This window comes from Antechinus flavipes, chromosome 1, assembly GCF_016432865.1.
Source record: "Antechinus flavipes isolate AdamAnt ecotype Samford, QLD, Australia chromosome 1, AdamAnt_v2, whole genome shotgun sequence".
NCBI lineage: Eukaryota > Metazoa > Chordata > Mammalia > Dasyuromorphia > Dasyuridae > Antechinus > Antechinus flavipes.
In genome coordinates this window covers 62,004,149-62,031,907 of record NC_067398.1, presented here as the reverse complement: position 1 = coordinate 62,031,907, position 27,759 = coordinate 62,004,149, and the positions used below count along the sequence as shown (strand labels likewise).

The 27,759-nt window shown below is 41.0% G+C and overlaps 1 protein-coding gene across 2 annotated transcripts in view; it reads left to right on the top strand.

Annotated features, from left to right (window-relative positions):
* Window positions 1–14,283: 14,283 nt before the first annotated feature.
* The window catches only part of PHF2 (PHD finger protein 2), a 193,458-nt gene continuing 179,982 nt past the window's right edge, over window positions 14,284–27,759 (top strand). Inside the window, exon 1 of one of the 2 annotated variants that reach the window (XM_051983882.1) lies at window positions 14,284–14,646. In XM_051983882.1, the coding sequence (XP_051839842.1) occupies window positions 14,549–14,646 (98 nt within the window). In that variant the 5' untranslated portion in view covers window positions 14,284–14,548. The remainder of the gene's footprint in view (window positions 14,647–27,759) is intronic. The other variant, XM_051983873.1, reaches the window with a different exon arrangement.

Below are 27,759 nucleotides of genomic sequence, written 5' to 3'. Positions count from 1 at the left end.
AGCTATAAAATCATATTATCACACTTTATTCAGCCATTCCCCAGTTGATGGTCATTGCCTCAATTTTCAATTCTTTGGAATTGGAAAAAAACAGGTACATAAATGTGTACATATATATATATATATATATACACATATATATATATATATATATATATATATATATATACACACACACACACATATATATATATATATATTTCTTTTTCTTTTCTTTGATTCCTTTGGGAGTACAGACCTAGTAATGCTTGCTGTCAGAAGGTATGCATAGTTTTATAGATCTTTGTTTGGGTTCTAAATTGTTCTCTAGAGTGGTTGGATTAGTTCACCACTCTACCAACAATGTGTTAGTGTCCCTATTTTTCTACACCCTTACCAATATTTGTCATTTTTCTTTTCTGCCATCCTGATAGGTGTAAGGTTGTACTTCAGAGTCATTTTAATTTGCATTTCTCTAATGAATAGTGATTTAGAGCACTTTTTTCATATGACTATAGTTAGCTTTGATTTCTTTTTCTGAAAACTACTTGTTCATATCCTTTGATCATTTATCAATTGGGTAATGACTCATTTTTATCAATTTGACTTGGTCATCTATCTATCTATCTACCCATCTATCTCTTCATTTTCTTAATTCCAAATTGTTTTCCATAATTGTTGTATTGATTCACAGCATAAATGCTGTGCTAATATGGTCATATTCCCGCAAACCTGCCCTTATTGACTATTTACATCTTTTGTAGTCTTTGTAATTTTGCAGTTTTCAGGATTTTTTCTTTAACATGTTGGGGTATTGTATTTTGTCAAAAGTTTTTTCTGCATCTATTGTTATAATCATGTTTTTTTTGTTCTTGTTATCAGCATGGTTATATTAATTGTTTCTTTAGTACAGAAGCAGCTCTACATTTCTGGCATAAAACCAATGTAGGCATAATCTTTGTTATATGTTGTTGTTGCCTTTATTTTACCAAAAATTTGCATCAATGTTTATTAGTCATTTTGATTTATAGTTTTCTTTCTATTTTGATCCTTCCTGATTTAGATATCAAGATCATATTTATGTCATAGGAAGAATTTGGTAGGATCCCCTTTTTGCTAAATTTGTAAGTTTATATAATGTTGTGATTTGAATATTTGACAGAATTCATTTGTAAATCTGTTTCCCAGATTATTTTCTTTAGTAGTTCATCCATGGCTTATTAAATTTCATTTTCTGAGATAAAATTGTTTAAATTCTCTATTTAGAGTTTTGTTAATATGCATATTTATATTTTTAGAAATATTAATTCATTTCATTTAAGTGGTTATTTTTATTAGTATATATTTGGACTATATGAATTCGAACCTCTTTTTTTCTTTTTCACACATTATTAAGATTTTTATAGTGAATTTGGTTTTCTTTTCTGTATCAATTTATCTAATAGTTTATTATTTTATTTTATTTTTTGCATTAAATATGGTGAGTTTATTGATAGTACACAATATAGGACTCTAGCCAAAAATGATGGAGTGATTTGCTATTTCATCTCCAACTCATTTTATAAATGAAGAATCAGGGTTAAGTGATTTGACCAGGGTCACCCAACTAATAAGTAAGTGTCTGAGAATGGATTTGACCTCAGATAGAGAAATCTTCTTGATTCCAGGGCCAGCACTCAGATCACTAGACCACTTATGTGGCCATCCTTATAAAATTCTTTCTGATTGCTCATCTGCATTTAAATTTTTATAGTTCCCTTGACTCCCTTGTTTGTATTTCAGAGTTTCTACTCAGTTCTGGTCTTTTCATCAGATTTGTATAGAAAATCCTTTATTTCATTGACTATTCATTTTTCTCCCTAGAGGATTTAACTTAGGTTTTCTAGTTAAGTTCTTCTTGCTTGAAAGCCTGTCTCTATTGCCTTTTGAAATTCCTAATTCTAAGCTCTCTCTATTTCTTTATAGTGATGGCTACTTGACACTTGAACTCTTGACATTTAAACTTGAACTTTTTTTCCTCTGGCTTCTTACTGTATTTTTTCTTTGATTGGAATACTGTGGATTTCAGCTACAATAATTCCTGGGAGTTTTCATTTCTTTCAGGAGAACTGTTGGTTTCTTTCAATATTTCACTTTGCCATCTTGTTCTAATGTGCACTGATAGTTTTCTTTACAATTTCTTGAAATATGATATCCAGGCTCTTTTTTTTTTTTTTTGGCACTGATTTTCAAGTAGTCCAATGATTCTTGAATAATCTTTCTTTGATCTGTTTTCTAGGTCATTTGTTTTAGGCACAAGATACATGAAATTTAATTTTTTTCATTTAAAAAAAAATTTTGACTTGTGTTGATATTTATCATCCCATGGAATCAATTTATCCTTGGTCCATTCTAATTTTCAAGGATTCTATTACTTGATAATATTTTCCATCTTTCATACTATGCTATTCTCTTTTCAACTTTTTCCTCTGTAACTCTCATTTCTTTTTTTAAAGTTTATTTGTTTATAGCATTCATTTGAAGATAAGAAATATGATATCCATTATTAGTAAGAAGTCTTTTCATTTCTTTTCTAATTCTTTTCTTCTCATCTCATTTATAATATTTTCAAAAACCTATTGCTTAATTTCTTTTAGGAATTCTAATTGATTTTGTGGCCAACCTCTTTTTTGGGGGAAAAGGGAAGGGGCAGGACTTGGCTTGTAGGTGTTTTAGAGTTATTTTCTTCTAAATATATAATAATTTTTTCTTCTCCTCCTCCTCCTCCTTTTCCCATCTTTACTTTCAAAATTGGGGGTTTATGTTAGGGCCAGGAGTTTTATGGTATTATATGATCCTACCCAGTCTTATATGATATCCTACTACTATATCCTCTGGGTATTCTCTGTGTTCCTCAAGAATTTCAGAGTTTGAGCTAAGAATCGCAAACTTTCAGGAGACCCTATGTGCTCCTTACAAGAACATAATGGAATCACTGCTTGGTAGAGCTTTCCAGGCTCCAGAACCTATTTTGGATCTAGGCAACACAGTTGCTGATGTACCTGTTGGTAAGGGAAGCTCCAGGAAATAGTTTCTGGCTCTGGCACTATTAGTACTAGAGCAAGCAAGGCAATCCAGCCTAATTCTTCTTCTTCTTCTTTTTCTTTTGTCTTTTTAAAATTTTATTAAAGCTTTTTATTTACAAAACAAATGCATGGGTAATTTTTCAACATTGATTCTTGCAAAACCTTCTGTTCCAAATTATCTCTTCCTTCCCCCCAACCCCTCCCCTAGACGCCAGGTAGTCCAATACATGTTAAATATGTTAACATATATGTTAAATTCAATATATTTATACAGTTATTTTGCTGCACAAGAAAAATTGGATCAAGAAGGAAGAAAAAAACTGAGAAAGAAACAAAATGCAAGTAAACAACAACAGAGAGAGTGAGAATGCTACATTGTGCTCCACACTCTGTTCCCACAGTTCTCTCTCTGGGGATAAATGGCTCTCTTCATCACTGCACAAGTGGCACCAGTTTGAATCACCTCATTGTTGAAGATGGCCAAGTCCATCAGAATTGATCATCGTATAGTCTTGTTGTTGCTGTGTATAATGATCTCCTGGTCCTGCTCATTTCACTCAGCATCAGTTCATGTGAGTCTCTCCAAGCCTCTCTGAAATCATCTTGCTGGTCATTTCTTACAGAACAACAATATTCCACAACATTCACATATCACAATTTATTCAGCCATTCTCCAATTGATGGGCATCCATTCAGTTTCCAGTTTTTAGCCACTACAAAAAGAACTGCCACAAACATGTTTGCACATGTGGGTCCCTTTCCCTCCTTTAAGATCTCTTTGGGATATAACCAACACACTTCTGAGAGGCAAAGGGAGACTAAGAAGAAAAAGGAATTAAGGAGTCCACAGTCATCTTGGAGCAGAAGACTCCAGTCACCCCAAAAGACACTTTGCTTCCAACTTCTCTGATATTTCTTTCTTTCTTCCTTTCTTTCTTTCTTTCTTTCTTTCTTTCTTTCTTTCTTTCTTTCTTTCTTTCTTTCTTTCTTTCTTTCTTTCTTTCTTTCTTTCTTTTTCTTTCTTTCTTTCTTTTTTCCTTTCTTTCTTTTGTTCTCTCTTTCTTTCTTTTTCTCTCTGTCTTTCTCTCCTTCCTTCCTTCTCTTTTCTTCCTTCCTTCTTTCCTTTTTTCCTTCCTTCCTTCCCTTCTTCCTCCTTCCTTCCCTCCCTCCTTCTTTCCTCTGTCTCTGTCACTGTCTCTATCTGTCTGTCTGTCTGTCTATCTTCCTCATAAGATGAAGGATAGGGTTTCAGAGAAATCTAGGGACACTTGAATGAACTGTTGTCAAGTAAAGTGATTATAACCAGAGAATAATTTGTACAATAACAACTTTGAAAGACTTAAGACTTCTAATCTATACAATGATCAATACAATTCCAGACGACCAATGATAAAACTTTCAACTTACCTCCTGGCTGAAGGGTGATGGCCTCAGGGTATTGAATAAAATATATATTTTTTAATATGGCTAATATAGAAATTTGTTTTGCTTGACTATGCAAATGGGTTATAATGATTTTTCTCCTTTTCCTTTCTTTTCAATGATGGTGTGAGGGGAAAAAATAGATTTTTGTTAGGTGGATGAAAATTAAATTTAAAACAGAATTGATATGAAAAAATAATAATATTCTAAGACTAAAGAGAAGAGAACATGTAATTTTGTAGTCATTATATTGTCCTGTATTAAAAGGGGATAATTACTGTAAAAGAGTATTATAAATATGCATATATACATACCAAAATGTGTATGGAGGTATACATATAAAATATAGGAACTAGATGGCACAGTGAATAGAATGCTGAATCTGGAATGAGGGAACGTGAGTTCAAATTCAGCCCCAGATACTTAGGTGTACAATCTTGAACAAGACATTCTGTTTTCAACTTCAAAATGAAGATAACAATAGCACCTATCTTAGGAGTTGTTGTGTGAATCAAATGAGCTATCTGTAAAGCATTTGGTACTGTGCCTGGCACATAGTAGTGCTATGTAAATGCTAACTAGTGTTATTAAAAATATCATATCAGGGCTATGAAGTTTCTTTATTTAAAGGCCCACAAAATTTTTGTTTTTACTATACTCCAGTCCTCCAACAGTTTGAGGGATAGTGAACTGGCCCCCCTATTTAAAAAGTTTGAGGACTCCTGACCTGTAGTTCAAATCTTTTTTCTTTACTCCCCTTTTCTTGGAATATCACCTTCTAATGAACTTAAGACCATGAATTCCTTTGCTGATAGTCTACTTTTGCCTTATCCTGCAGAGCTTGAGGCCTTCTAGACATTTTCAGGCCTACTACAGGCAATGCTATAAATTTACTAGCTACCCCTGTGACTTTTCTTCCACTCCCCACTCCCCTTAATTTCTTGTATTTTTTAACTTAAGCACTTAACCCAATGCCTGACACATAGTCACAATTATAATAGTCAACATTTTTAGAGCAAATGCTCTACCTATGTTATCTCATTTGATATTCAAAACAACCTCATGAGATAAATGCTATAATTATCATCATTTTATAGGTGAGGAAACTGAGGATGATGGGGTAAGTAAGCCCTAAATTTTTGTGTTTTTTTTTTTAATCTTTATTGACATTTTTTACATTATTTAACTGAAAATTTCCCCTGAATCTTCTCTCTTTCATTCTTATAAAGAACTGGCCAAGATTTTTTTCTTTTTTTCATCTTTGAAGACTTTTATTATTTATTTGTTTTTATTATTATAACTTTTTATTTACAAGATATATACATTGGTAATTTTTCAGCATTGACAGTTGCAAAGCCTTCTGTTCCAACTTTTCCTCTCCTTCTCCCCACCTCCTCCCCCAGATGGCAGGTTGGCCAATACATGTTAAATATGTTAAAGCATAAGTTAAATACAATATATGTATATATATCCATATAGTTATTTTGCTGCACAAGAAGAATCGGACTTTGAAATAAGATAAAATTAACCTGAGAAGGAAATCAAAAATGCAGGTGGACAAAAACAGAGGGATTGGAAATGCTATGTAGTGGTTCACACTCATTTCCCATCGTTCTTTCGCTGGTGTAGCTGGTTCTCTTCATTGTTGAAGAAATGGAATTGATTTGGTTCATCTCATTGCTGGAGAAGGCCATGTTGAAGAGAATTGATCAACATACAGTATTGTTGTTGAAATATATAAGGATCTCCTGGTCCTGCTCATTTCACTCAGCATCAATTCATGTAAGTCTCTCCAGGCCTTTCTGATATCATCCTGCTGGTCATTTCTTACATAACAATAATATTCTATAACATTCATGTACTACAACTTATTCAGCCCCATTGATGGGGCTCTCCAATTGATGGGCATCCATTCAGTTTCCAGTTTCTGGATACTACAAACAAGGCTGCCACAAACATTTTGGCACATACAGATCCCTTTCCCTTCTTTAGTATCTCTTTGGGATATAAGCCCAGTAGTAGCACAGCTGGAGCAAAGGGTATGCACAGTTTGATAACTTTTTGAGCATAGTTCCAAATCACTTTCCAGAATGGCTGGATGTGTTCACAATTCCACCAACAATGTATCAATGTCCCAGTTTTCCCACATCCCCTCAAACATTGGTCATTATCTTTTCTTGTCATTCTAGCCAATCTGACAGGTGTGTAGTGGTATCTCAATTGTCTTAATTTGCATTTCTTCTAATCAATAATGATTTGGAGCACCTTTTCATATAGGTAGAAAGTTTCAGTTTCTTCATCTGAAAATTGTCTGTTCATACCCTTTGACCATTTATCAACTGGAGAATGGCAGTAAGCCCTAAGTTACAGAGCTAGTAAAACCCTGAGGCAGGATTTGAACTCATGTCTTCTTGACTCCATGATACAAACTTTTCTTGGCTCCTACTGGCATTATTTCCATAATGCAAAACAAAACAATACAGTAGAGCACAGCATGATATAATGCAACAAATAATTAATAAGCAACTACTAAAAGGCCCTTAGAAAAGATTAAAAAGTAGATCTGTATACTTAAATAGTTTGCAATTTAGCTAACTATATGGCCACTCATGCAGTTATGAATATAGATCGGTGATTTCTTAATCATCAAATGTTGGCCTTTTTCTTTTTTTCCCCTTTTTCTTTCTTTTTTTTTGGGGGGGGGAGGGGAGGCTGTAGGAGTTAAGTGACTTGCCCACACAGCTAATCAGTCAGAATCATACAGCTAATAAGTATCTGAATTTGAACTCCCCTTCTGACTCCAGTGGAGTCAGCTAGCTATCCCTGCCTTTATTTAATCCTCATTTTTCTTGGATTCCTTGCAGTCTATGATACTGTCAATCACCTTTTTTGGGGAGATAGTTTCTCCTCTCTAGGTTCTTATGAGACTGTTCTCTTTTGGTTCTGCTCCTACCTGCCCATTTATTCCATGCTTCAGCCATCCTGACCTACTTATTCTGCATACACAACTCTCCCTTCTCCTTTATACATGTCTGTAATGCATTTCCTCTTTCTCTCTGACTCTTAGGATCCCTGGTTTCCTTTAAATCTCATCATAAACGTCTCTTTCTTCCAAACGACTTTCCTCTAAAGCGGTCTTGTATCTCTATTTGTATGTATTTTATATATCTTCATACATTTATATCTTCTCCTTATAAAGTATAAGCTCCATTGGGACAGGGACTTTTTTGAGGGATGTCTATGGTGGGTGTCTTCAGAGCCTAGCACAGTGATTGGCAGATAGTAAGCACTCAGTATTTGTATGTTAATTAATTGAATAGATAAAATACAAATTCCTCTTTTTGGCATTTAAAGATTGAAAATCTATCAATACTAGGCTCTAACTTCTATTTCTTTTTATTATTTAAATTTGTTTTTTCTAAATGACATGTAAAAACAATTTTAACATTCTTTTTTTTAAAATTTTGAATCCATATTCTCTCCCTCCTTTTCCCTCTTGAGGAAGACAAATGATTTGATATGTGTTATACATATTCAGTCATGTAAACATTTTCATATTAATCATGTTACAAATAGGTGGTTAGGTGGTATGGTGGATAGAGTGGTGGGTCTGAAATCCTGAGTTCAAATCTTGCTTCAGATCATTACCAGCTGTATAATGTAGGGCAGATCCCTTAAACCTGTTTTCCTTCATTTACAATTTCAGTAAGAAACCTTAAATGTAATCACAGAGTTGAATATGGCTCAACAACAACTTATCACAACAACAAAAACAGAACACCCTCTTGCCTCCTCTTTCAAAAAAAATTCCAAGAAAAATAAAGTTTAAAAAGTATGCTTCAATCTGCATTCAGACTCCACCAGTTCTTTCTCTGGAAGTCAATAAAATTTTTCATCACAAATCCTTCAGATTGTTAAATGATTAATTTAATTATTAATTAATAGTTATATTGCCAAAAATAGCTAAATCACTCCCAGTTGATCATTGTACAATATTGTTGTTACTTTGTACAGTTGTTTTCCTGATTCTGCTCATTTCATTTTGCATCATTTCATGTTAAGTCCAGGTTTTTCTGAAAGCAGCCTGCTCTTCCTTTCTAACACAATAGTATTCCATCGCAAATCATATGCCACAACTTGTTCAGCTATTTCCCAATTAATGGCATTCCTTCTATTTCCAATTCTTTGCCACTAAAAAGGAGCTGCTATAAATAATTTGTATATATAGGTCTTTTCCTCTTTTTAAAAAAATCTCTTTGGGATACAGAATAGTAATGAGTCAAAGGATATGCTCAGTTTTTTTTTGCCTTTCTGGCATAATTCTAAATTATTCTCTATTATGATTGGATTATTTTACAACTCCACTAACAGTGCTTTTGTGTCCCAATTTTCCCACATCCTCTCCAACATTTGTCATTTTCCTTTTTTTTTTTTTTTTTTTGTCATATCAGTCAATCTGATAAGTGAGGTGGTAACTCAGATCCAATTTATATTTCTTAGCTAATTACATATCACTCTCCCTCATGTACACTCTGTTCTGGCTCAACTGGCCCACCCGGGAAGGGGAGCTGTATCTTGTCTCTATGCTTTTGTGCATACTATTCCCCATACCCAATATACTTTTTCTCCTTATTTGGATCTGATAGAACCCTCAGTTCCTTTCAAGGCTCAACTCAATTATCACTCTTTTCCCCCTAATTACTCCAAATTGCTTTCCCTTCTCAAATTACTTTGTATTTATTTTTTTCATATCTTTGTATAGAGTCACTTGTGTTCCTTTCCTCTCCCTCTCAATAGAATATAAGATGCCTGAAGGCAGGACATATTTTGCTTTTTTTCTATATAGTATCAGAGTTCCCTGTTTAATATATTATTTCTATATAGTATCAGAAATGTTCCCTGTTTAATATATTATTAGCTCACCCTGAGCTAATTGATTCCTAATCCAGGCTTTGTGTTTTAAAGGAACTACTATTCCCAATGAAAATGTCTATTCTGAAGTCCCATCAGTGGCTTGCCCACAAACAATGAATAATATACAGATGTTAATGGAAGTGACATTTTAGGGAGCAAGGGGAAAGCTTACTGCATTTTTCTCTCTCTTCTCTATCTTAGATAAAAAAAGGGAAACAACAGAAGTTAGGTTGGTTTGTAAAAGGTTTAATGAAGGATCATAGGATTTAGAGCTGGGAGAGAATTTAGAGTATCTAGTCCATTTCCTTGTTACAAAATCTGTGGCCCAACAAGGCCAAATGACTTGTCTGAGATAGCTAGGTGGTGCAATAGAGCTTTTTTAGTCTTGGAGTCAGAGTTCTGAGTTCAAATCCAGCCTCAGAGATTTATTATTTGTATGACCTTGGGTGAGGCACCCAATGCCTTTGCCTCAGTTTTCTCATCCTCTCCAACATTTGTCATTTTCCTTTTTTTTTTTTTTTTTTTTATTCATATCAGTCAATCTGGTAAGTATGAGATGGTAACTCAGATCCAATTTATATTTCTTAGCTAATTACATATCACTCTCCCTCATGTACACTCTGTTCTGGCTCAACTGGCCCACCCGGGAAGGGGAGGATATCAATGTAAAATGAGGATATCAATATCTCTCTCCCAGTGTTGTTATAAAGATAAATTAGATATTTGAAACCTTCAGGGAACTATCAGACCTGGACTTCCTACCTCAGATATTTACTAGTAATGTGACTCTGGGTAAGTCACTTAACCCTGCTTGCCTCAATTTCCTTATCTGTAAAATGAGCAGAAGGAGGAAAGGGCAAACCATTCCAATGTCTCTGCCAAGAAAACCCCAAATGGGTCACAAAGAGACAGTCATAACTGAAAATGACTGAATAGGAAGATCAGCTCCTCCACTGACTTGCTCTGTAAATTAGTTTATGCTAGTTAGAGGACTGAAACCTTCCTAACTCTGCTTTCCACATTCTGAGTACTGTTTAGCACTCTTATAGGAAGTAAATGTAGTGTTGTGAAAAGAGAGCTAGATTTGGATTCAGGGTACTGTGTTCAAATCCTAGTTTTGCCACTTACCAGTTTGGTGACCATGGGCAAATGACTTCCTTTCACTTTAGTTTCCTTATCTGGAAACTGAGGAATTTGGGATTGATGATCTTCCACCTTCAGATCTGTGATTCACTGCTCCCTCCCAGCTTTTTTTTTTTTTAATGGCATTTTTTCCTCTCAAATACAATTCATTGATCTTCTAAAGGAAAATAACTAGCACCAGGATTTTCAAACACTGAGGGTTAGGATTATCAGAATTAGAGCTGGGAAAAAAAAAATATAGAAATTACTTATTCTTGCCTACTTCCCAACTTTACAGGTGAGGAAATTGAGAAGCAGGAAAAAAAGCAGCAAATTGTCTAATGTCAATGTTTACTAAGAAGCAGTGCTTGGATTGGAATTAGGTTTTCTCTACTTCCAGATTCAGAACTAAATTTGTGCTAAACTCCACCCACCGCCTCTAACAATAACCAAATCACTTGAAACAAAGTTGCCTTCAGATGACTTCCTTTCTCAGGCCTTTATTTACATGAAAACTTTCCCTGGTATTTCTTTTAACCTTCAACCTTTCGTGGAAAAGGGGATTTGTTGCTGTGGGTAGATTTCTGGATTTGAAGTCTTATGTGTGATCTTGGACAAGTCATTCCATTCACTGAATGAATGAATTCCAATCACTGAATCTCTATCTGGAAAACTGGGAAGGCAATTTTTAAAAGATTGTTGTGACAAATGAGCTACTGTGAAAACAAAAATAAATTTTATTATGTAGTAATAGTTATAGAAAGAAGACTGATCCAAGCTAATGGGCTGAAAGTTGTATAGGATTATGGTTAAAAATTTGGAAGGGAATTTAGATGCCATTCAGTTTAATCCCTCAATTTTTCAGATGAGAGAACTGGCCTACTCAGTCACCTAATTAGTAAATATACAAGACAGATCTTCCTGACTCTACTCTATTCACCTTCACTTCATATGAATACAGGTTTATAGCTGGTAGGGACCTTAGAGATTTCAGTCTCCTTGTTTTTTAGATCAGGGACCTTGAACATAGGAAGGTGATGATTTACTCCAAATTACAAAGGCAAAAAGAAGTGGAAGTAGGATTCTATTCCCAGGTATTCCACCTTGAAATCCTTCGCTCTTCTCAAGGTACCATGCAACCTCCCTTAGATTACAAGAAAATCTTTTATTTTACTTTTTATATTTAAAGAATATATATTTTATTGATTCATCTCTTTAAAACATCACTACATTTCCCAATGTATTCCTTCCTCAATTTCTCCCAGAGAGTTCATTTTAAAATAAAGAAAAAGAGAGAAAAAATTATTCAAGGAAAAAAATACATGGGAAAAAGTTTCTGCAGTGTTCCTCACCCATAGTCTCCCAGTTCTGCAAATAACAGGGAAAAGTGTCATTATAAGAGAGTAGTACCAAAAATACAGAAAAATGCAATTAGGTTACAGTTGCCTTCCACTATTATACTATTCCCTATTTAATGACCTGAGATTCAGGGCTGGTAACTGAAACCCTTCAGGTCCAACTCTTCTTAGGTTTAAGTTGAATTGCAAAGAATAATAAATGTTTCTTGGATTGAGTAGATGGTGAGTTTTTCTGAGGAAGAAACCTGGCCATAATAGACAACCACTGGCCAGTGTGGGGATAAATTGACCATATCACAATAAACAAGGCCTGCTAAATAGAAGGCACAGGACTGGGTCTTCTTTGGTGACACAATGATAAAACTCAATATGATTCCTCCTTTGAGGGAGGCTTCATTCTGGACTTGCCCGGATAAGTAAATAAAAAATAACTGGAGGAGAAGGGAATTCTGGAAGGAGAAAGAGGTTGGAGGAAGAGATGACATTTGACTTGAGCGTGGAAGCCTAGGATTCTGAGAGGTAATGAGGTTCCTGGGAAGATAGAGACCGGGTCCTCTGAGTAGACTCCAGCTTATAGACCCGAGGACTGTTAAAGACCTTTGAGGTCATTTAGTTCAATTTCTTCTTCTGTGAAGGAGGAAATGGAAGCCCAGAGCAAGTTAGATGGCTTCTCCATCACACGATTAGTAAGTAGTAAAATCAGAATTAATCCTGGGTTGTCTCTTTCGGTCTCTTTTTTGTGAAGTTCTGATTTATGTATATTGCCTTTCATTTATCTGTGAGTTTCTCGTGGAGGGAGACTGTTTTGCTCATTCTTTGTAACTCCAGCGTCCAGCAGTGTTGGCGCATAGTAAGCACTTAATAAATGCTTGCTGATCCATTGAAATGGAGAGAGAATGGGCTCATGCAGTTGATACACCCGGGGCAGGCAGGATCATGCTGTCTGGGGTCCCTGTGTGTGTGCTGTGGCTGGGACGGGCCACTCTTTCCAGGTCCTCTCCCCGTCTATCAGGTTGGGATGTGGGGTGGGATGGGGTGGTGGTCAATTATTTTGTCGAGAACAGGGAATAGAGCTAGATGTAAAGAAAGTTTAACTTGAATCTAAAAGGAAAACATTTCTTGTGGGGGAGGAGGGAAGGGACAGTGATGGGGCAGGGGGTGGGGGTGGGGGAAAAAGGCAAGGCTATGGGTAAAGAGGAAGAATTTCCCTAACTCTGCCCTCTTTTCGCTGTCTACTAGGAAAGCCAAACCATTTAAAAAAAAAAAAAAAAGTTGGGACGAAGTACTTTTCTGTCTTCCGAAAGACTGGCTCTCTTCCTGCGGTTTGGGGGGTCTGTGTTTCTCCTCTCCCGCGTTACTCCGAGGCTGCTGCCCGCCTAGGTTTCTTAGCTTCCCGCCACTCACTCGCTCCCTCCCTTCTTCCCTCTTTTCCTCTCTCTCCCTTTCTCTCTTCCTCCCCCAACCCCCTTTTGGTCGGGAGAGGAGCAGCTCCAGTTCCGAAAACAGAGAGGTGGGGAAGGAAAGAGAGGAGCTGACAGATAACAAGCAGAGATAACCAAAGGCAGACAGGGCCCCGCGGGATCTGACCCTTGCCAGGCCCTCCCAAGGGGCTTGCGTGGAGCTGTGGAGGGGGTCGCCCCCTGGGAGTTTCCATCTGCCTCCCCCCCTCCCCTCCTCTCCCGGACCCGGCGCGTCCAGCCTCTACAGAGGAAACGCTACAATGTTGCAAGCTGACGTAAGGAACTGAGCGGCGGCGGCCGAAGGGGGCTCCCTTCGGTGGGGTTGGGAGGCTAGGGCTCCGGGCTCCGCTCCTTCCTTTCCTCGCTCCTCCGCCCGCCCGCCCGCCAGCTCACTCTCGGCGTGACAGCCGCGCTCCGCGGAACCCGAGCGGACGGACCGCAGGCGCCGGCCTTGCACCGTGCCGCGTCGCCGGGGCCCCTATCTGCACCCCCGGCCCCGGCACCCCGGCCGGGAAAACTTTGCAGCCCAGCCTCCCACCTCTGCCCGCGCGCTGCAGATCCATTTTTTCCTTTTGTGTACCCACACGCCGCCAGCCCTCCTGCAGCCCGGACCCTACGCTCCCCCCCACCCCCTGGTGCCCGCGCGGGCTCGGGGGGAGGGCTCCGGCCGCGACAATTTGACAAAATCTGGGCATGGACTCCTCGCGGAAGCCGCCGCACGGATCGATTCCCTGATTCCCTCGGATCCTCCTCGCATTGTATAGACACAGCCCCCTCCGCCGCCGCCGGGGGCTGGCGTGTGCACGGGAGGGGGGAGCCTGTTTGTGGATTTTTTCCCTTTGCCCTCCCCCCTTTCAGAGGCGAAGAGGAGGAGTAGGAGGAGAAGGAGGAGTAGGAGGAGAAGGAGGAGGAGGAGGAGAAGGAGGAGGAGGAGAAGCGGCGGCGGCAGCGGCGGCAGGAGCAGCCGGCCTGACCGGCGGCAGCGGCGGCTGCAGCAGCGGGGGCAGCCCCGGCCCCGGCCCCGGCCCCTGGCCCGCCGCTGCCTGGACACTGGGGCTGTGGTTTTTGCCAACGGGAGCCGGTGCGGGAGCTGGAAGAGAAGAAGGAGGTGGAGGAGAAGGAGGAGGAGGAGAAGAAGAAGGAGGAGGACTAGCGGCGGCGGCGGCGGCTGTCGGAGGAGCGAGGAGCGGCGGCGGCGGCGGCGGCTGCAGGAACAGCGGCAGCTAACATGGCGACGGTGCCTGTCTATTGCATCTGCCGGCTGCCCTACGACGTTACCCGCTTCATGATCGAGTGCGACGCCTGTAAGGACTGGTTCCACGGCAGGTAAGCGCGCCCGGCCGGGCCGGGCCTCGGGGAAGCTGGGGACGGCGGGCCGAGGCTGAAGGGTCGGCGCGGGCGCAGGGGCGCGGGGCGCGCGGCGAGGGGCGCCCACCCTCCTCCTCTTCCTCCTCCCCGCCCGAAGGCTCCCTTCGCCTAGCCTTGCCTCGGCTCCGCTCCCCTGAGCCCCGGAGGGGAATGACGGATTTTCCAGCTACATGTATTGTCTGTCCCTGGGCTATCTCCCTTCCCTCCCGCTCCGTAGCCCCGGATCCCGCCCGAGCCCGAGCCCGAGCCCCGGTCCCCCGCTCCCGCCGCCCCCGTGCCCAGGATAAAAATAAATAAATCCGGAATTCGCCTGGTGTGGCGCTCGCTCCAGAGCAGTGTTTTCCCTCTTTCCTCCCTGGCCGCTACAGGCCCTTCCTTCCCGGGGAGAGAGGAGGAGTTAGTCGCCAGGCTGTCCCCAGCCTCCGGCCTCGGGCCCCTGCGCCTGGACTGGTGTATTTTTTGGCGGCGGAGAGGACCGGAGGGTCGGCAGCAGTGCCTGCCCACGCTGGGGGCCCCCGGGCGGGGCTCCCCTTTGTGCCAGGACGGGGAGGGGGGGTGAGGGCGGCTGGAAGACTGGCTGTCCTCGGCCCTGCCCGCCCGCCGCGTTCCCGGCAAGCCACCCTGGCCTGGGGACAGCTGCCGGGCTGGCTCCCGGGAGGGAGAGAGGGAGGGCAGGCCTCGCACAAAGCCTGGGGGGGCGGCAGGCAGGCAGCGGCTGCGGCCGCGGCGGCGGAAACAGTGCGACTGCCCTGCTCTGTTTTGGGTACTGAGGTCCGGTTCGGCCCGGTCTGGCCCAGCCCGGTCCGGCCCACTGCTCCCGGGCTGCCGCGCAGCTCGCCTGCCCGAACATAGTACGGTCGCCGCTTTGGACTGCGGGAGCAGCCTCCTGGGAGGACCCCGCTTGCCGGACGCCCCGCGGGGAAAGTTCGGGGGTTTGCTGGGCCTGAGACTCTGCGCCCCTTCGTCTCCCTCCTCCCCCAACCCGGGTCTGGGACGAGTCTGATCCTCGTGCAACTGACAGCTAGGGATAGGGGATTGCCCCCTGGAGGCCAGGACCAGGGGCAGGGAGGAAGCTGGGCTGGGAAGGTGGCAAGGAGGGAGGCCCAGGGCCTGAGCTTCCTTCCCGCTTTTCCTCCCGTCTCCTCCCCCTATGAAGTTGCCTTAACTTTATCTGCGCGGGACAGTGATCGCCCCGTGGTTGGGGGCCCAACCGGGCTGGGGGCCTGGGAGAGGCGGGAGCTGAGTCCGGCCCAGGGCAGAGTCCCCAGGGAGGACAGAGTGGCGGGCTCCCAGCGCTGGCGAGGATAGGGCGGGGAGAGGAGGGAGGGAAGGAAGGTGGGGGAGGGACAGACAGGGGGCAGACTCGTGTGTGGAGTAGAGAGGAGGGGGGCGAGCAGGGCTTAAAGTGGGAGCCCATGTAGTTTGCCCCTGCTGGGAACGAACCGCGTTCTCTGCCGCCCCGCTCCCTCCTCCTCCTCCCCTTCTACCGCACCATCGGGCCCACTCGAGACAGAATCAACACACAAACCCTTTCCCCCACCTCTCTCTTCGCTTTCCTTAATGGAGGTGAGGCGTTCGAATGAGAACCCCTGCCTGAGGCTGGTTTGCGCAGGGCTACGGTTTCCTTAGGTTTTGAGGGGAATGTTGCGGATGGGGGTGGGGGTGGGGGTGAGGGGAGTCGGATAGGGACTTGACGGATGCTGGAGGCTAAGAAGGCTTCTTTCGGTTTGTAAGGTTACTTCCCCCACTCTGCTTCTCTGCCAGGGAAGGAGTGGTGCTTTGGTTTTGAAGTTGCCATTGGGCTTTCTAGGTTGATATGGAGGTGCAAGGAGGGCTCCCTGGGCTCCCGTCTTGGGAATCTGGCCAGCGTTACTTGTACTAGTCTAACCCAGTTCTAGCCCGGCGGTGCAGGTGTGCTGTTTCTCACTCTACCTGCTCGGCCTTTCCACTTTGTGCCCCCTTTGCCAAATCCTGGCCTCCTTCTCAAGAGAGCAGCGAGTGTCAGAGTAATAGGAGGAGGGGGAGGAGGTGACAGCTCAATGCCCAAACCGCCCCAACAGGTTCTGGTTGCAACTCATTTTGCCAGTGGGAAGTGCCGGGGGTGGGGGTGAGGGGAGGAGGAGAGAGGAGAAGAGAGCTGGCTGGCTGGCTTCCTGCCCGAGGACCTAAACTCACCCTCGGCACTGGGGTGTTCTGAAGGAGGTGGCAGTTTCAGGAGGATGGGGTACCCTTCTGGCTTCCTCTTCTCTTCCCCTTACCCCCCACCCACTACCCCAATCATGAGCCTCTGCCTGGGAGCTAGTGTTTGTTAGAAGCAAGGACAGTCTCCAAACCTTGTGAGAACAATTCCAGTTTCTTGTTTGAGGGACATTTTAGACTTCTCTCTTATTCCCTTCAAATCCTCTTGTTGTCTTATTCACAGACCCTGTTGGGAGGATAGACTTTAGTGCAGCTCAGAAAAAAATCACCTCTTCACCTAGACACAGATTGAGATGAAAGGCATCTTAGAAATTGTCCAGTTCAATCCTCTCATTTTACAGGCAGGGAAACTGAGACCCCAAAAGATCACAAGTTATGTCACAATCTCATCCCAGATCAGGTGGTTTGGGGGAGGGCCGACATTAAAACCCATCTCCTCTGACTCCCAGATCAGGCCTCTTCTTTACAAGATGCCTGCCTGACATTCTTGGCTAAGGAAAAAACTATGTGAAATACTGTTTTATTGCTCACTGAAAGATTCAGTTATTCTGGTGCATTTAGGAATACGCAGGCTCCCTGTTGCCATTCAGAGCTAGGTTGAGAAGCTGGAGATGATCATTGCCATGTCCTAAATCATACTGGGTTATCCCAATTCAGCATACTGAAGTGCCTACTATGAACTGGCTACAGGCTAGAAGATAGAGATAGAAAGATTTAAAAAAACAACAAAAACCAACAAAAAAAAGGGGGGGGGGCTTCTTCCCTAAAGGAGTTTAGGGATTAATGGTTGAGGCCAGAGGAAATCTGTTCCTTTACCATTGACACCCAAGTTCGAACCTGGTAAGTCCACCAACGAGATGAAATACTGACCCAAGATATTGGGGGAAGGGAAATACCGTAGGTGAGCAAAGTTGTCAAAGTCCTCTGAGGCCTTGTCACTGTATAAGACACAGTTCATCATCATAAAATCCCTTCTATCTCTCAATCCAGCCCTGTTATTGACATTTACAAAAGTGGTCCTTTAGCTTTTACATACAGGTTTTCAGAGCTGGGGATTCCTTCTGCCCCCTCCAAAGGAAGCCTGATCACTTTCTGCTTTTGAGGCTTAGGAAATTTTTCCTGACAGGGAGCCTCCCTCCATGTGACTCTTGACAACTTCCCATCTTTCCTGGTTCAGCTCTCTGGGGTTAAACAGAGTTAGAATCCCTTTACCACGGGAAAGGTTTTCAGATGTTAGGTGGATATTCCTCACATATTCCTAGAGCCTTTTGATCTCTTCATTGGCCCTTATTGCTTCTTGGTTTTGTTGTTTGTTTAAGATATATTTGTGTACAGGTCATATATACAATGAGTAGAAATGTTAGCTTCTTGAAGGGCAGAGACTAATTTTTTAAATCTGTATTTTCAGCATCTGGCTACAAGCACATAGTAGGTAGCAATACTTTTTTTTTTGCGGGGGGGGTGTGTTAATTGAATTGAAGGAGGGAACACTGAAGCTGGGTTATCAGGGAACCTTTATGGAAGAGTTAATACTTGAGCTGCTCTTTGAAGAAGGAAATCATTTTAGTAGATTGAGATGGGAGTGGGGGGTGGGGTTTCTATGTTTAAAGACAAAATGGGGAAGAGATAGTGTATTGTACAGGAAAAATGAACCAGAGAGATTTTGTCTTCCTTCCTTCCTTCCTTCCTTCCTTCCTTCCTTCCTTCCTTCCTTCCTTCCTTCCTTCCTTCCTTCCTTCCTTCCTTCCTTCCTTCCTTCCTTCCTTTTTTTCTTCCTTCCTTTTTTTCTTCCTTCCTCCTTCCTTCCTTTCTTTTTTTCTTCCTTCCTTCCTTCCTTCCTTCCTTCTTCCTTCCTTCCTTCCTTCCTTCCTTCCTTCTTCCTTCCTTCCTTCCTTCCTTCCTTCCTTCCTTCCTTCCTTCCTTCCTTCCTTCCTTCCTTTCTTTCTTTTTATAATTTTAGGTCTTTGCCTGGTTATAGAAAGGAATTATTCCCTCTTCTCCCATAGTACCCATATCCCTTGATTCCCAGATCAGATCTCTTCTTTACAAGAAGCCTTCCTGACCTCTTAAGGGAAAAACTATGTGAAATAATGTTTTATTGCTTATTGAAAGATTCCAGTTATTCTGGTGCATTTAGGAATGCTAAGGCTCCCTGTTGCCACCCAGAACTAGGTTGAGATGCTGGAGATGATCATGATTTATGTCCTGAATTTCACTGAGTTGTTTCTAACCAGCAAACTCCAAGTGCCTACTGTGGCCCCAGGCTAGAAGGTAGAGACAGAAAGAATTTTTTAAAAAACAAAGATGTGGCTTCTTCCCAAAGGGAGTCCAGTAAAGGCTGATCAGTTTTGAATACAGAAATTTGTGAGATACTAAGAACAATTAAGGGGCATTTTTGTTTGTTTTTGGGCTAAGCCTCAATATTCTAGGAACATTTTATATGTCAAATATTTAATCTGTTCTCTCTCTCTCTCTCTCTTTGTGTATATATATGTGTGTGTGTGTGTGTGTGTGTGTGTGTGTGGTGTGTGTGTGTATACAAATATATATATATATATATATAAAATATTTGCTGAGGCAATTGGGGTTAAGTGACTTGCCCAGGGTCACACAGCTAGGAAGTGTTAAGTGTCTGAGGTCACATTTGAACTCAGGTCCTCCTGACTTCAGAGCTGGTGCTCTATCCACTGCGCCACTTAGCTGCCCCTATATTTATTTCTTGAAACTCATTCTGAAGGCAGAACCAGAGATTTTGTCTTGGTCTTGAGTGCAAAGGATATGATTTCAATGGTGTTCAACTCTTTATGACCCATTTGGGCTTTTCTTGGCAGAGATACTGGAGTGGTTTGCTATTTCCTTCTTCAGCTCATTTTACATATAAAGAAACTGAGGCAGACAGATTTAAGTCACATAGCTAGTCAGTTTGAGATCAGATGTGAAATCAAGAAGATGTGTCTGACTGCAGGTCCAGGGCACTATCCACTGCACCACAAAGGTGCCCCTCTAGCTCTCTGAGTTGATGCTTTATCTGCCTAATATATGATAAGCTTTGGACTGGACTGTTTAGTGGCTTCCTAATTGACCTCCTCCTCATATCCCTCCCCCCAAATACATCTTCCACACAGCAGCAAAAGTGCTTTTCCTAAACCCCTGATCTGACCGTGTCTCCTCATTACTGGATAAATCCTGCTAGTTCCCTGTTGTCTCCAGGATCAAGCCCTCTGGCATTCAAGGCTTTTTCAGCACTTGTCCCCTTCCAGCCCCTCCAGCTTTCTGCTGTTCAGCTTGATCAGCCCGTATTATTTCATTTCTTTCCCATAATATTCCCTGTCTCCGTGTTTTGGCTGTTCCCCATTCTCCCAACCCCCTCTCTTCTTTCTCTCTGAATCTCTGATTTTTGCAAAGTTTAGATCAAGCGCCTTCTTCTTGAGACTTTCTGATTTTCTCAACTGCTAGTGTGTATTTGTTAATTGTGTCTCTGTTTTATGTGCTTAGTATTTGTTACCTCCCTCATTAGCTCCTTTAGCCAACAGGCTTTTGTCTTTGCTTCTCCTTTGTTGGCTGGAAGCTTGGCTTGCAGCTGGTGCTTAATAAATGCTTGACTGATTGAAGGACACCGTGTGTTTTATCTAAACTTTATTTCCCTACCTTCCAACTCCAACTAATTGTGCTGCCTTAGGTAACCTCTAAGTGTAGTTGTTACAGATGGGAGGGCTCCAAACAAGTTAGTCATTTATATGTCAATACCCTTAGGCCCCTACTCCCAGCAACTTCTTGTGTCTTGTTTCTTTGCCTCAAGATGGGTAACTGCCTTTCAGCCTCTACATTTTAGGAGGTTCTAATAATTAGTTTGGCTCAAGGAATTAAAGCAATGACTTGGGACTCTCATTTTATATTCTGTTCAATTAAAAAAAAAAGGTACCTGAGGCACTATTTTAGTCCTAGGATGCAAAGGCACAAAAGATTTTATTTTATATTCTAATGTGAGGATATTTAAACCACATAAAATAATTTCTGGAGGCCCACAGTATAATTTTGGGGCAGAGGTAGTGGTGGGGAGATCTGTCCAGCAGAATCAGACGAGAGAGGGGGCCTTGGAAGGAACCCAGGGGTTTTATAAGGCAGGGGTAAAGGAGAATGCCTTGTTGGACTTAAGGGGCTAGTCTGTGTGACAGACAGGAAGGGCCAGAAGTCAGTCAAGAAGCAATTCTTCACCATTTGCTTTATTGCAGGTGTTGTCCTGGGAGGGAGTAGCTGGACGAACAGATTCCTACTTAACAGGAGTTTACCTTCTAATGAAGGAGGCAAGGAGCTATATTAACAGAAAAGAGAATACATACATTGGAAATTCCAAAGAATCAAATGCAGTTGTGTCCCCACCTTCTCCACCCTAGAAATGCCTTCCCTTTTCTTATTCATTTCATTCCTCTGTCATTCAAGGCCCAGCTCAAGTCCTCATCCCTTATATAGGTGACTCCAGGCTAGACAAGTAGTTCCCTCTGCTGAATTCAGTTTGCACTTGATAGCTGCCCCACTTCATCTCGCTTTAATTTTGTCTGTTAGTTTTGTCTTCCTGGATGGATTTTCTGCTTTGATTAGGGAACAGTGTTTTTTGTTGGCTTCTTTGTTTCCCCACAGTGATGCTGGGCACATTTTATGGTTTAGTACCTTCAGAAGGCTTCCCGTTGCCTAAATTACAAAATACATACATATAAAATAACTTGGCCATCCTGGAGGATTTAAGAATTCTCCACAGAAAGTTGTGACCCTTCTTTTCCACCCTTTCTTCCTCATGCTACTCTCTCATATTCAGTTGGTTGCAGGCAGTTGTTTCTAGACCCATTCTCTACTTCCATGAATTTGCAAAGATTGTCTTCTCTCTCCAGACTGAAGTTCTTCTCCACAGAAACTATATATAGGAAGATTAGCCTAGAAAAGAGATGCTTTTCTTTCTGAAGGGATCAATTGAGATGGTACTTTCTCTGTAAGGATTGATGCACCTCAAGATGAAAAACTATCTCTCCCTGCTCAGATTCCTTTTGAGCACTTTCTAGGTCTCCTCTGCCCCTATCACACCTTACCTTGCTAAGTCAGACTTTTCTGGGTGTCTGGCATTCCTTTCCTATAGACCTTAGAAAATATGAGCTCCTTGTGGACAGGTAATACTTCAATTTTTGTTTTCAGATCCCCAGCAACACCTAGCACAATGGCGTATAATTGGAAAGGATTAATAAACACTGGTTGAATAAATGAATTCAAGTCATATTAACTAATACATTTATTTCAGGTGTCATAAAACTAAATTAGGACCAAACACAATGTGTGTTTAAAATGAGGTAGGGGTGAGCAGGCAAATAATTGGGAATCATTGAAAGAAAAATGTAGAAAATTGAAATCTGTGGGTCCACTCCTGGCTATTCCAAAGAACTTTATAAAATTCATGGAATCCCAAGCCCCTGAACAACTGAAATAAAATCAAAGACATATAGCAATCTAGAAGAGTGGTAAATTTCGAGTGAGAGTTGATTAGGACACATATGCAATATCTTTAAAATGAGGAATCTAATCAAATTTGGAGGATAATATAAACTGAGTTTTGGTGATTAGATGATCCAATAGAAAGTAGGAGAAACTTGCAGACCACTAGCCATAGTGATAAAACAGAACAATCTTCAACTCCAAATCCTTTCCAAATGATAATTCCTTCTTTTCTCCCTCTGACTTCTCCCTCCCTCCCTCCTTCCCTCTCTTTCTCCCTCCCTCCCTCCTTCCCTTCCTCCCTCTAAACTAGTTAATTTGGTGCATATCTTCGCAGCTGAAATGTTTGTTTCACCAGAGACTGTCCAGTGTGGAAATATTTGTAACCTTTCAGTTGTAGCAAACATTTGTTTTGAGGCTGTTTAGGGCAGCGAACATTGCTGCAAATGTTTCCACTTCCAAGTAGGAAATGCATAAAAAAAGACTTGTATAATTAGAATGGCCTGGACAGTGCAAATGTTTGTTTTGGAGCTACTCTAAGTCTTCTCTCTCTCCCCTCTTCTGACAGTCTAAGGATTTTGATCCATACTCAATCCTGAGAACTCTGAGGAGGTGCTGTCCTTGTTTCCGGGAAAACTGTGTTTTTGAAAAGGCATATGCATTCTAGACTAGAGATCCCTCTAGGAAATAATTGAAATCCTTAAAAAAAAATTTATGGGTATTTTTTATTTGGGAGGACCTAAGCACACCTCAAGCTAGTAATAAAAATGTCATTTATTAGTTTTTTAGAGTTAATGATGTCAAAGGCTTAGAGCAAAACTGTCATCCATGGGCCAGTTTCAACTCATGGTTTAACTGTTTCTAGCCTCTGGGGCAGGTATTAAGAGGTGACGCTCCTATTTGTTCCTATAGTTGTAAAAACAGAGCACAGCTTAAAAAAATCCTTAGCATCAATCCCCTAATAGACCTAATGTACAGCGAAAAGTATTTTGGTTCTGGAATTAAATGAACTGGGTTCAGATGTTGGCTCTGTTGCTTATATTAGCTTGGTGACCTCGAACTTAACTGTCTTTCTGATCCTTATTTTCCTTATCTGTAAAATGAAAAGGCTTCACTTGAATAATGATTCTTCTTGATCCTAAAATGCTCAGAATGAGCATCTGTTTTCCTGAAGGTCTATTTTCTTTCTTTACATGTGCTGGTCTGTTCTGCTAAAACATTTGTTTTAAAAACGTGAATTTGTTCTCATGCACTTGATATATTAGGGATACGATTTGAAAATAACATGAAATTTGTGTTTGCTTATATGTGATTTTGTTCAATAGAAACAGAGAAAACCGTCTCACTTCACAATAACTCACAAGCTATTATAGCTATAGCCCTTCTGATGCCTACTTCCACATGCCAACTGCAAGCCTTGTTTAAATTGGTGGGCATATTTTGTTATGTTGCAGACTGTGTAGCAGTCTGAGGTCAGGATGCTGCTGCTATTTACTTTAGCTTTTATGGGTTTCTTAACCATTTAAAATGGACAAAACTGTGTCACCATTTTCATTAGATTCCTTTTTAAAAAAATGTATCATCTTATGTTTCATCAAGGAAGTTTTTGAGTGTTGTACCCTTAATATCATTCCCTGAAATAAGGGTTTTTTCCTCATTATTTTAAATATAAGTGGGATTTCTGTATGACTATATACATCTTTGCTTTTCTGTTCAAACTATTCTTGAGTTTGTTTGGATTATGTTTATTTTATATAAGGCACTTTCACATTTATTTTCTCATTTGATTCTATTCTCCTTCTGTTCCCACCCATACCACCCAGGTAAGTCATATAAAGAAGCACAATCCTTAGGTTATAATTAAGGACTGCAGTGAATCACTTTGCTGGGTCACACAGCAAATAAACGGTGTTACTTATCTTGAGCCTTCAAGGTCAATCACCTGGTTGATTTTTGTAATGTTGTCTTTTTTCTTTTTCGCTGCCTATTGTAGTCTATTCATGGCTCATTTTGTCTTTGTACATAATTTTTGTCTTCTGTATTTCTGGCCTGCTTTATTTCCCTCCTATTTTTCTGTCTTTCAGGCTTTCTGAATTCTTCCCTTTTCCTTTTCCTTTTCCTCTTTTCCTCATTTACCTCACCATAATGTAGAACTGTACAGCCAGGTGGTTCAGTGGATAGAGCACTGGGTCTGGAATCAGAAAAACTCAGATTTCTGTGTTCAAATCTGGCCTCAAATACTTCCCAGCTTTGTGATCCCAGACAAGTCACTTAACCCTATTTGCTTTAGTTTCCTCCTCTGTAAAATAAGCTGGAGAAGGAAATGGCAAACCACTTCAGTATCTCTGCCAAGAAAACTTCAAATGGGGTTATGAAGAGTCAGATACAGACTGAAGCAGCTGAACAAGAATAATACATGTAGAACTAAAGTCTATTTTAATTATTTCTTGTATTTACTGAATAGGCTTTTATGTTCTCTGTCTTCCTTAATTTAAAAAACAGATGAGTGGAACATTTTCTCTAAATCAAACACCCTAAACTGCTGTTTTTCATGAGACTTGCTACATTTTTGCCCTTCCCTCCCCCAACTGCTCTCAGTGGTCCTTAAGTGAACCAAGGTTCTCTGCTTCTGGCCTAGAGGCTGACCAATCTTGTCAGATATCTTGGAGAGAAGGATAATGGTGGTTTGGGAGTCTTCTCCTATGGGAAGGCCTTTTGGAGGGAAATGGCTCTTGTGTGATTTCCAGATTTGTAGATCTTGCTGAGTTTCCTTGGGCTCAGTGCCTGAACAGAGCACACAGCTGGTGGCCTAAGCAGGGACCAAACCAAGCTGAACCCTGGAAACACCATGTTTTTCCATGGAGAAAGACATTCCTAATCCTATTCTGTGATTGGATTTGACCCGGGAGCATGAGAATAAAACATCTTTGTCTAAGGAAATGGAGAAACCAGCTTTTTTTAATCTGTAAAAAAGATTTTACCTCTTAAGTGATAGAGCAGAGAATTCCTAAAACAACACACACATACCCACAGAGCATGGATTTATAAATATATTTACACCATGGAGTCAGAGATTCTTAAAAAAACACAACAATTTTACATGAGATTTAGTGACTAATTTTAAAGTTCTGGGGAATACAAAAGATGTTGCTGTATTTAGCTGGCAAGTCCTTGGACTTTTTTTTTAGACTGTTCATTGCTAATCTAAAACCTATGGAAAATCACTTCAGACTTGGAATGATGATGACAATAATTCCTAGTTAATAGTATCTTCTGGTGATGTATTAGTAGTGATTGAGAGATGGCCTAAGAACAGGAAGATCCAAATTCAAGTCCTAATTGACTGGGTGCATGATCCTGGTTAAATCACTTGAACTCTCAGTGCTCTAGACCTACTGCTGGACCAGCAGTTTTTGCCTTAGAAAACAACAAATTAAAAAAAAAAAGAAAACCACAAACATTATCTATTTTACATTATATTTTTATTCCTGACCTTAAACATTTCCCAACTACATTTTAATCTGATTCAAGCAGGATCTTGCACATCTGAATAAGTTCAGTCTCAGTCTTCCCTGACTTAAGAAGTACTTTCTCATGAGGTAGGCACTATGTATAGTCTTGTTATCCTCATTTTATGAACAAAGAAATTCAGACTTCTCACAATGGTAGGATTCAAACCCAACACTTATTCTAAATGTAGTACATTTTCTATTGCTGCAAAATAAAATCACAGCTGCTGTTTAGTCTGTTCTCTCTGAATCTGGATAAAGAGTGCCCACTCTGGAGAGATTTTTTTAGTAGAATCACTTTGCTAAGGACTGAAGTAGAGTTCTACTATCACTTACTCTCCTGGTGCTAAGAGTCTTCTTAGTCTGAGTGCCCTAGCATCTTCTGAATGAAGCCATGAGCATTCATCCATGAAATCAAGTATCTTTCTGATTTCCCACCAATATGTGATCCCAGGAAACAGGGACTGTCTGTCAGGGTCTCTGTGATGAGGTCTGCTATCTCATAGCAGTGATAAGTGTTCCATCCATTTGAAGAGAACTTTCTCTGCCAGAAAAATAACTGATAGTATAGTAGCCTGGTTCCTTTGAATGCTGAGGAATTACCCAGGTGGGACAGAACTGAGCAAAGAGAGTTGGGTTATTTTATCCTAAAAGTCAGCAAAGTTCCTGGAGCAGCTGTTTGACCAATTTCTGCCTTGACCTCTCTTCTCTGACCATTCACTCCTCAGTTTTAAGAACTCCCTAATATTACCTGACTTCATGACGAAAGGCGAGACTCTAATCTTGCCCTGCCCTATGATCTTACCAAGAATGTGACAATGGCAAGTATGATTATTAGACCAAGAATATGATAATGGCAAGTTTGATTATTGCCCAGTCTGCTCAGACACCATTCCTTGAGGGTCAGTGAGTCTAGCACAGGGCAGATCAAATAGGATAAAGCACTTCTGACATTTTTACCCTTTTTTCAGACTCATTTTTGAAGGGGGTAACCAAAGCCTTTTTTATCTGTCAGTGAGAATTGTTTATATTTAACTTTCAGTGTAAGTTTTATGGTATCTTTTCAGTAAACATTTATCTCTGCTATGTATAAGGCACTCTGATGGGCTTTAGAGCAACCAGTAAAGGTTCCTAATTAATAGAGGATGCAAAAAAACAAAAAGAAAAGAAATTATTAAAAATTCAAACCAATTTAGATCATAGATCACAAGTTCATAGCTGGAAAGGATCTTAGAGGTCGTTGAGTCCATTTCCTTCATTTTATATTGTTTTCTTCTCTGATCACAATTTAAATTTTTTTAAATTAAATTTTAAAAATTAACAAAATTTGATTTTCTCTCTTTTTTTTAATCTCATACCTCTTCAATGGGGAAAAAAGAAAAAAGAAAAACAATATCCTTCTAACAGCTAGACATAGTCAAGTAAACACATTTCTGCATTGGCCGTATTCAAGAAACATAAGTCTCAGTGTGTACCCTGAGATCATCACTAGAATGTCAGGAGGTGGGTAGACGTATGCTTCATCATCAAGTTTTAGAGGATGTCAACCCTTTTATTTTACTGCTGAGGTAACTGAGAGGACCAAAGGGTTTAAGTGATTTGTTCAAGATCCCACAGTTAATAAACATCAGAGATACATTTTGAACCTTGGACCTGAGACTCCTGAACTAGAATTCTTTCCCTTGTATTATGCTGTCTCCCCTGAGAGAATGTAGTCTGTAGTTGCATGTAATTTACAGTTTAGGAAAGGAATAAGACACAAAACCACGTAATTGTAACACCCATTATGATGAATGGTTTGGTGTCTGTCCTTGGGATTGTCTTGACTTGTGTGTGAATTGGAGTAAAGTGAGACAGAGTTGCACAAAGTCATCAGTTTCATTCT